This window comes from Ceratotherium simum, chromosome 39 (assembly GCF_057802395.1).
Source record: "Ceratotherium simum simum isolate JZ-2026a chromosome 39, ASM5780239v1, whole genome shotgun sequence".
NCBI classification, from domain to species: Eukaryota; Metazoa; Chordata; class Mammalia; order Perissodactyla; family Rhinocerotidae; genus Ceratotherium; species Ceratotherium simum.
The window spans coordinates 10361768-10371961 of NC_141938.1; the positions used below are offsets into that span (position 1 = coordinate 10361768).

The 10194-nt window shown below is 59.8% G+C and overlaps 1 protein-coding gene across 1 annotated transcript; it reads right to left on the reverse strand.

The window, feature by feature from the left end:
• Positions 1–596: 596 nt before the first annotated feature.
• On the reverse strand, positions 597–5755 carry FCER2 (Fc epsilon receptor II). The gene is made up of 11 exons (XM_014797718.2): positions 5704–5755; positions 5503–5522; positions 4920–5037; positions 4587–4640; positions 3971–4033; positions 3699–3761; positions 3504–3566; positions 3329–3418; positions 1162–1577; positions 926–1032; positions 597–751 (listed from the first exon to the last, which is right to left on the reverse strand). Exons 1-11 carry the CDS (start codon positions 5753–5755, stop codon positions 613–615), a joined length of 1185 nt encoding a protein of 394 aa, XP_014653204.2. The 3' UTR covers positions 597–612.
• Positions 5756–10194: the final 4439 nt, after the last annotated feature.

Genomic DNA, 10194 nt, shown 5'->3' on the forward strand with positions numbered 1-10194 from the left:
CCCGTCGCCCGCTGTCTTGATGCAGGCCCCGGGGAGGGCTGGCTGCCTGAGCTGGGGGTCTCTGTCCTGTGAGGCTGGGACACGGGCAGCCTCTGGGGAGGGCAGGGGGTGTCTGCTCCTGACTCCAGCAGATGGCCAGGTGGCATGACGGAGGAAGCACACGTGGTGGGGGGGCCCTGAGGTGTCCTGTGCTGCTCCCTGGAAGGCTGGGCTGCCAGGCGCCGTGCCCCAGTGGGGAGGGGGCTTCTGGCGTTCAGGCTTATGGGCAGGGGTCCTCGAGTGGGAACCCCGAGCACTTAAAGGCAGGGAGGTGGTGACGGCCAGCTGGGCTGAGGAACAAGGGGCGAGCCCACTGGGGCATTGGCAGGAACTGGGGATGGGTCAGCTGCTTCATTTTGCGGGGAGAAAATATCCTCAGGACCCTTCAGCCACAAAGGAGGCTTCCAGGCCTCGGGTGGGGGTCCTCAGGGTCCCACCGTGGGCCTGGCTGTCCCCATGTTTGAGGTGGAGTGACACAGAGGGGTGCACCTGGTGGGTGGGCTGGGCTGTGGGGGTCCACGACTCTGGGCACAGCCCCGTGGCTCTGGGGAGGCCGAGGTGGCTGGTGGGCAGTCAGCACGTGGCCAGCCGGTCACACACCCAGCCGTCCAGGCGGCTGAGGCAGAAGGCGTCGTTCCACCGCCCGGAGCCCTGCATCATCACGCAGTCCTCGCCCTCGCCCTCGTTGTTGGGCTCCCCCGGCTGCCAGTTGCTGCCGAGACGGCTTCGGGTCAGAGGATGGGGGGAGGAGCCCCTGGGTTCCGCCCCAGCTCCCTGCCGCCCAGTCTGGGCCTGCACCCGGCCCTGACCGTCTCCCTCGGTGGCAGTCCAGAAGCTCCCCCAAGTCTGAGCCTGAGGCCCCCTCCTGTCCTCTGCCCCCCCTCACCTATAGTCCAGGGGGTTCTCATCCATCCAGACAAACTTGCCCTCTATGTTCAGGTCCCGGAGGCCAATCCAGGAGCCCTTCTTGTTGGCGCGTTTGGTCAGAAAGTCCTGGGGAGCAGGACAGGGCTGGAGGGCCAGGGGGCCGTGCCTGGGTCCCCCCGCCACACGAGAGGTCGGGCTGGGCATCCAGCTCCCCCACGCCCGCGCTGGCCGCCCGTCTGCGGAGCCCGTGCCCACCTGCTCCTCCTGGCTGTGGATGCTGACGAGTCGCCCTTGCAGCTTGCTGCAGGCGAAGCGCGCCTCGATCCACTTCTTGGGGCCCTCGCCGAAGTAGTAGCACTTCTTTTGGAAACTGACCCACTGCTCGGGGCACGTGTTACACGTGGAGCCTGGGGTGGAGGAGAGGCTCAGGGGGGCAGCGGTGGTGGGCAACGTGGTGGGCCCCGTGGCGGGCCCTGCGGCGGGAACCGTGGCGGGTACCGTGGTGGGAACCGTGGTGGGCACCGTGGTGGGAACCGTGGTGGGTACTGTGGTGGGAACCGTGGTGGGCACCGTGGTGGGAACCGTGGCAGGCTCTGTGGTGGGCACCGTGATGGGCACAATAGGCAGAGTGGGTGGCAGCTTCTCTCCTGGAGTCACTCCCGGGGTCCGGGCTGAAAGCAGACCCACCCCAGAGCCTAGCAGAGTCTCGCAGTTTGCCTTCTTCCCTGGAGCTCTGATGCTGACACGCAAGACCAGCTGACCGCAGGGGCCCCTAGCCACCAACACCGTGACCACAGACGCCTCCGTAGTCATCAGCACCTCAACCGCAACACCACGACCACGAACACCACCCCGTCAGGAACACCTTTATCACCAACATCCTCCCCGCAGGGAGCCGCAATCACCAGCCACGTCTCTCCACCACCAACACCGTGGCCGACACTGTCCTTACCAGCACCGCACCAGCCACGACTGAATCACCAGGGCCGACGGCGATGCTGAGCCACGATCGCCAGCATTACCTGCCCTGTGTCCTGTCCTCACCAACTGCCCCAATCACAGCCCTGGCCGCCACCCCTGCCAACACCCCCAAAACCACTCTCGTGGCCACTCTCTTGGAAACTGAGATGATTTTCTTCTAGTTGGAGGGATTGGTCAGGAGAGCTGGGGGGGACTGGAGGGCTGGGTCCCCGTGGCCTCAACCCGGGGCCAGCTTGGTCTGTCTACCCTTGCCCCCACCCCCAGGAGACCCTCAGGCACTGTCACCACCACTGCATTCGCAGGTGGGAGTTTAAATGCAGTTACTGGGTCGACTCACTCATGATTGACAATAGATTTTCTTAGAGTGGCTAAGAGGAGGGCGGGCTCTGCAGCTTTGGTGGAATTGTTCTAAGGGGCCTGGGGTCCACAGAGCTTGAGGAACCCCCGGGAGAACAGAGCTGGAGGTGCTGCCCACACGTGAATGGGGAACCAGCACGCGGCCCTCGGAGGGTGCCACGTGAAAACAGGAAGAGACTATCTCCGGGTCCTTCAAGAAAACTCTGGGGAAGGTGCCCTGGCCGTGTGTCACACGGTCATCAAGAGACAGCCCAGAGCTGGGCTCAGACCCCAAGACACAGGGCTAGACTTAGGGGGGGACCTCAGGGACCGGCTAAGAATTGCGAGGTGGTCTGTCCCCGTGAGCCAGATCCAGATTCTTCCTCCCCCTCCCCAGAGGGACTACAGCGGGATTTCTTGCTGGAATTCCCATAGCCACACGACGTCCCAGGGGACAGCTCTCCTCCACACCAAGCACAGATCCTTGCTCTTCTCCTGCCAAGTTGGGGCAGCTGGGGCTTCCCAGAGGTGGAAGATCAGATATCCAGGGCAGGGTGGGATGGGGGGACTTCAGGGCCGTAACACCCGGGTTCCTCCCCAGGATAAAGGCAAAGGAATTGAATGTCTGCCCCTTCTGCAGCCTTCTGGGGCTACCCCGATGACCCCCAAAACTGCCAGCATCGCCTCGATCACTGCCACCCCTGGGGAAGATGCCACGGTCCCTGTTGTCCCCATCGCTGCAGAGGTGACCCCCCTCTGGCCACCCGGCTGGGTCTGACAATCTTCCAGGAGGGCTGTGGCCAAGGGCATCCTAATGGTGACCCTCCGCTAAGCCGAGCCGGTCAGGAAAGAGAACCCAGCAATGGTAAATGCGGGACACCCTTTACCTGGAGGAGGAGAAAGTGTGGGACACCCTGAAATCAGTGGAGGGAGCAGCTGGACTCGGCCTTCTCGTGTGCCCCCATCGGCCCTGCCACACACATAACCACATACCACCCACGTTGTCACACACACCTCTACCGTGCATTTGAACACACACCGCCACACCTCTGTGCTGTCACACGCGTATACCAACGCACCCGTGGGTACAGACGCACACACTCACCGTTGGACGTGCGTAGCTCTATCCACAGCTTCGCCACCTCCTCCTGGAGCCTTCCCAGTGCACGCAAGGCTGTGTGTCTCTCATTGAAGCCTGGGGCGGTTGGATGGGGGTGGGGGTCAGAGATGCACTTGGAAGCCCCCTTCCTTGTCCCTTCCCCATCCCTCCCAAGGCTCACCCTGGGAGTGGAGGTTGCTCAGGTCCTCGCGAAGTTCATTCAGGTTCTGGGAGAGCTCAGAGTCTGATGGGGGTGGCGATGGGGGCAGGACTGGTGTCAGGGATGTTGCCTGCAGGCTGAGGGTCCCCAAGCCTGATCCCCAGCCTCACTGTCCCCCGTGGCCCCCAGACCCTGCCCTCAATCCCGATCTCTCACCCTGAGATTTCATTGTCTTCTGCTCAGCTTGGATCTTCTCCATGTTCTGCGACATCTTGGCAGCTGTTTGTGGGGGAGGGGCTCAGTGGGCACGTGCATCGTCGGTGCATGTCCCCCTTTCCCCCACCGGCCCCCTCAGCCTCTTAGCCTGGGCCTTTAGGGTCACCTGCTCATTTTGCAATTCACAGGTGGTCCTGAGCACTCTATCCACGTGTTAATCCAGGTTCCCCCTGCTCCCCTCCCCCTGGGCCCCCAGAGCCGAGGTCGCTCACCCTGGGCTTTCTGGGCCACCTCGTCACCCTTGTGCCTTTCCAAGTCCTTGGAGACCTGAGAGACTGGGATGGCAGGAGGGAAGACGTGTCCTCAGGAGCCAGGAAGGCAGGTCCTTGAATCCCCCCCACCAGCCGCAAGTGCAGGGGCCCCCCTCACATAGTCACAATGGCCACGGCTTTTGTTTTGAATTTGGGGGGAAAATGTACTCAGGAGAATTCAGGCAAGAATCGAATGAACTTCCCCCACCCAGGATTAAATATAAAAGCAGCAGGCGTTTAGTAAAAGCTCAATGGACACGGTTCTAAGTGCTCTGAGGGTCTTAGCTTGTTTCTGCCTCAAAGCGCTAAGATTACGCCCATTTTACAGGTGAGGAAGCTGGGACAGGGAGCCTTTGTGTAATGTTCCGTCAGGCACTTGTCAGAGCCCTCCCCTCCAAGAGTCGCTGGGCGTTCCCCCCAGGGGAGGGGGGGAACACAGGCTGACCCTCAGTTCCTAGGGGCGACACGAGCCCAGGCCTCGTGTCTCCCACGTCCCACAGCGATCGGTGGCGGAAGCAGGACAAGAGCCTGGGGTCCCAGCCTCCGCCCCCCCCCCCCGGCCCCGGCTCCTCCATACCGTTCTGGGCAGCGGTCTCTTCTAGCTGTTTCAGTTTCTGCACAGTTTCCCAGTCTGGGGAGGAGAAGAGGAGAGGAGTGAGGAAGGGTTTTTCAGGTGCCCCCCCCGACCCACACCCCACCTGCCAGCTGAAGATGGAGGCCTTGGGGAGGTGTGGGCCGGGGGCTCCCGGGGGTGGGTGGGAGGGGCATGGAAGGGGCCAGCAGAGTCAGGGTGGGGGACACGATGGGAGCGTTGGGTTCCAAGGAGCGTGTTGGGCTCCCCAGGATCTGAGACTGGGGGTCTGGGAGGGAACACGAGAGGGAGGCCACATGGGGCTGGGGGTGTCCTCACGCCACAAGAGAAGCAGAGTCAGCAGCCCAGCCCACAGCGCGGTGGTCACCAGCCCCAACAGCCCGAGCAGCGTCCCCCGCCCACAGCACTGCCGCCGCCTCCTGGAAAGCTTTGAGAACTCTGTTGGGAGGAGCGGGAACACCGAGGGGCTCAGGGTGAGGCTGGGCTCCAGCCCTGCCTGTCTCTGCATCACCCAGAGCCCCAAAGTCCCGGGAGCCTGTCCAGAGCCCGCACTGAAGCAAAGGGTCTCAGTGGACCCCCAGCCTCCTCTGCACACCTTCCCCACACACTGTCGTCTTTCACATCCATCAGCCCACCCCCCGACCTTTGTCTGTCCATCTGTGCATCTGTGCATCTCTGAGTCTGTCCCTCCACCTGTCCAGCCCAATGTCTGCTGCTCCTTCTGTCCCCACTCCAGCGGTCAGGGAGCCTAACTGGGGGCCAGGTCACTGTCCAGAGAGACAGACCCAGGGCCAGGAGCTGAGACCGCCTCCTCCATGGGCCCCCTCGTCAGATGGCCAACCCCCACCCAGCTCTCACCTGAGACCCTCCTCCCTCTTATGGGTTCAGTTACCCCCCCCACTAATGCTGGGTCCCCTTTCCCTGCCGACCCCCAGCCCTCGCCCTCATGCCTGTCCCCCACTCTGAGCCCCTCCCCTAAACACAGGACACCGGATCTCAGTTCTTCTCCCATATCCAAGCTCTTCCCCAGCCCTTTCCCCAGATGTTAGACCCCCCCAGGCCTCACCCCAACTCCTGGGCCACTGAAACCCTGCTTTGAGGCCCACAGTGGGCCCTGAGCCCCTCCCCTCACCCTGGCTGTGAGGATCCATCATGCTGATTTCCACTGGCTTCCAACTCTATCGGGCTCCCAGCGCCCCAGCTGGCGCTGTAGTTTTGTTGGGAGGGTGTTGAGTCACAGAAGGGAGGTGGCCCTGGCTTCCCTCTCCTGCCTGGCTCTGCGCCAGGGAGGCCAGTCAGGGCTCACCTCCCCCCATGCTGGTCCTTTCCTAGAAATTCACTTTTCTTCCCTGAGAGGGACCCAGGAGCCCCTCTCCTCTCCCGGGTGGAAGGCAGGAGGTCAGCGCACTCACTTTTGCCAGTATCAGCCCCAGAGAGCCCTCTCACCTGAGTATGAACTTTCCTCCATGGCAGCCCTGCTTGGGTTCTCCCAGGGACGGGGCACTCACCACCTACCAAGGCAGTCCAGCTGGGGCACGGTCGCAGCTCTGGCTGGGATCTGGGTTCTAACGAGGGGTAGGGGGAGGTGTCAGGCTGTGGTTCCTGGCACAGGACAGCAGTTGGACTTGAGGAGCCCAGTGACCACTGGCTGGTTTTGTTTAGCCCACGACCGGGAGTCAGTGTTTCTCCTGCTGCTGGTGTGGAGGGTCACAGGCCTGAGACCAGAGGTGGGGCGCCCCAGAGCCCATCACAGGCAAGGTATACAGCAGGTGGTCCATAAACCTGCACCTGTGTGATCTTAGCAAGTGACTGAACCTCGAAACCGATTTCCTCATCCATAAAATGACAGTATTAACACTACCTACACTGTAGGGTGGTGGTCCACTCTACGTGAACATGTAGAGTGCTTTGAGCAAGGCCTGGCATGTGGCAAGCACCAAAAATATCGTCGGTTCTTGTTACTGTTGCTGCCTGTGCAACCTCAGCTCAGGACTGAGCCTCAGTTTTCCCCTCTGTAAAATGGGAGTGATGGCGGTACCCAATTCGTGAGGCCGGGGTAGGATCAACTGAAATAATAATGTATATGAGGCTTTGGGCACGCTGCCGCACACAGTGGGTCTCCAGGTCCTCAACATTTGTCAAGCATCTACTCTGTGCCAGGTGCTGCTGGGAAATGCAGGAGACTGTCACCCAGGCCGCAGCGTCCTCCTCCATCAATGTGCCCAAGGCGTCTTTCCAGTCTTTTGAAAGCACTGATGACATGCCAAAGAGCGTAGGCTTTGGGGTCAGGCGAGTCTGGGGGTCATCAGCTGGCCTGCTTGTTTTGTGACTATGGGCAAGTTCCCCTCTCTGAGCCTCAGGGAAGCGGAGATGTGGGCTGCCAGGCTCTGATTAACAGCACCTCAAACAGAGTCTTTCGCTATCCTGGAGGGAGCCAGAGGTGTCACCATGCTGCGGCAGCAGAGACAGCTGGACATGCCTGAGCCCAAGGGGCTGAGACCTGGCATCTCCCTGGATGAGTGACTCAGTTTGCTCATCTGTAAACTGGGGATGAGGAACAGCACTGGCTCCATTGGACGCTCTGTCAATCTCAAGGCAGAGTGCTGGGGAAACCGAGGGACCGAGAGGGTAAGCAATTTGTCCACGTCACACAGGGGTGGACATGATCGTGATCAGCCCCCAGCTCACCTGCCAAGTGAGCTCAACTTTCTGCTCAGTCAAGCCAGTCGACTGCCTTTCACTTCCCCAAACTGGGTCGCTGCCCGCCTGGTGAGTCTGTCCGTGTCTGCCCACTGCCCCCTGCCCCCTGCCCCTGCCCTTCTGTCATTCAGACCTCTTCCCGGCATCCCTCGAGACTCAGCACAGAGGTCATTCCTTCCAGGAAGTCGATGTCCAGTTCCCACTGCCAGCTCCGACACACAAACACACACACACACACACACACACACACACGAGTCACATATGTGCACACACATTCGCTCATACTCACAGCCACACACTCAGAGGCACACCCACACAGACACACAGTTGCACAGTCCTACAGTCACACGCACTGCACACTCACGCACACTCACGTGAGTTTTGAGTGTGTTGCCGTCCTCTTGGTCTGTTGGGGCCGATGGGAGACGCTGACAGGGGCCACAGGCTGTGATGAGGAGTTTAATCTGGAGAGACAGTTTCTTCTGAAACACCCACAGCTTCTATTTTCACAGACCTAATTATGGGCTTGCCTAGACACGCATGGCTTCTTCTGATGCCCCCCACAACTTGGTAAAGTCCCTACTATTATTATCTCCACTTTTCAGGTGAGCAAATCGAGGTCCAGTGACGCTAAGCCATGTTCCCAAAGTGCTTTAGGATGTAAGTGGCAGAGTCAGGATTTGAACCAAAGTGACTTTGTGCTAAATCGTTATTCCACCAGGTCAGGGAAGAGGGAAGAAAAGAAAGGGAGGGAGGGAGGGAAGAAGAAGGAGAGAGAGAAAAAAGAAGGAAGGAGGGAGGAAGAGAGGGAAGAAACAGCAAGATCACGAGATAACGTGGGTTAGATATCAACAATTTGTTATATAGTTTAATTAAGTAGCAATATGTGCTGGGCACAGTCCTTGTGTCTTAGATGCATTAACACACTTAATATTCACCATCATCCTATGAGGTGGGTGCTTTTGTGATCCATGCTGCCTATGGATGAAGGATTTGAAGTACAGAGGACGTTAAGTACTTGCTCACGGTCACACAGCTCATAAATGGCAGAGCAGGAATTTGAACCCAGGCAGTGTGTGTCCTGAGTCTGCAGCCCTAACCACTATGCCACCTAAACTTGGACCCCTTGACACTTCAGGTACAGTGCTTCTCCTCCCTAAAATATGTCCCCTGGTCCTTAAGCCCTCCCCACTCTCAGCTGGGGGACGGCCATGCCGAATCCCCATTTCTGTATGGGCCGCCTCCCCACCCCAGGCTCGGTGCCCCGCCTCTCATTCTGGAAGATGCTCTCCTGTGCCCCTGTGTCCCACCTCGCAAACAGGACTGAGCCGGGCAAGCCACCAGATGGGGAGGGGTCTGGATGGAATGTCCCCTGGACCCTGAACTCCAGAACGGCAAGGACCGTACTGCCTTGTCTATCGCACTGTATCCCCAGCATGGGGACAGGCAGCCATCAGTCATGTCTATTGAATGAATGACTCTGGTGGGCTAAGGCTGCTCATTCTGGGCCCCCATATTTTTCTCTCAGCCTTGATCTGGGCTGGTTGTGGGGGCTTGAAACCACTGCGTGGTTTGCGAAGTGACAGAGGATGACCATTTTAAGTAGGAAAGAGAGTTGTCAGGTGGGGATCAGAGAAAGGTCACTGGAGGCTGCTGAGTGGACAAAAGACAGCAGGAGGCCTGGGGTGGAGTGGGGACCCTGGTGGGCTATCATGGGGGCCAAGTGGGGATGGGGACACTGGGGGGGTGCTGTCACATGGTCCAGGGGCCAGAAGAGGTGGCCTGGGGCAGCAGCTATGGAGATGGAGAGAAGCAGGTTGGTTTGAGAAGAGGCAGGCTTTGGTGATGGGTGGGATGTGTGTGTGTTGGAGGGGTGGGATGCTCAGGAGATGCTGTGCAAAATGGCCGGGTGTCAGCCAGAGCTCTAGGTGGACAGTGGGGCTGTCCTAGCAATGAGGACACAGGACAGGGGTCGGGAAAGAGGATGGGGCTGGATGACTTTTAGTGTTCTGAGTTTCTGAGAGTTCTGAGACCAAAGTGGCCCAGCCCCTGTCCACACTCTGGCCAACTAGCCCTACCGTGTCCTTCCAGGCTCCACGGCTCCAGTGGTGCTGGGTCCCTGCCAAGATTTGGTTTAGACAAGAGGATGCTTTGGGGGTCAAATCTCAACCCCTGACTGTGGGGGCTGTGGAGACCCTGTCACGCGATGGCCTCCTCCCTCTTCCCCCCTGCGGTGTCAACCTACGTCTCTGTTGCTCAGTTTAGGGGAAAAACAGGAAACCGTGCTGATGTGGGCCCCGATCTGAGGGTGCGGATGTGGGCCCCGATCTGAGGGTGTCGGTTCTCCTTTCAGGTTTGGGATCCTTGAGCCTGAGGCTGCACCTTGCTCATCGCCAGTCCTGAAGCCTGACTCAATAGGAGACAGTCAGGGGTCTCGCAACGACCATAAACGATCCCCAGGCAGAATCCCACCGCAGCCCCAGCCCTGACCCTACTAGACCCCAGCTCGTCCCCTAACGATGTTCCGATTCGAAACCCTAACCTGCGCCCCGTGCGGCACGGAGCAGCATCCGCCCCGCTAAATGCAGAGCCTCAGCACCTGGGACAGGGCCCGGCGCCCGCAGCAAACTGATGAAGGAACCTCGCTATCCTGGCCCCAACCCGATCCCAGCACAGCTCCGAGCTCACCTCGCCTGTTCAACCTCTCCTGGTGTGGCAAGGGGGAGAAGGGAAGGGTGTGTGTGTGGAAGGCAGTAGGTGTGTCAAATCCAGGAGGGCTTCCAAGAGGAGGTGCCCCTAAAGCTGTGTTTCTCTTTCTCCACACTGTTGACATTAAGGACGGATGATTCCTGTTGTGGGGGCCTTCCTGTGCCTTGGGAGCATCCTTGGTCTC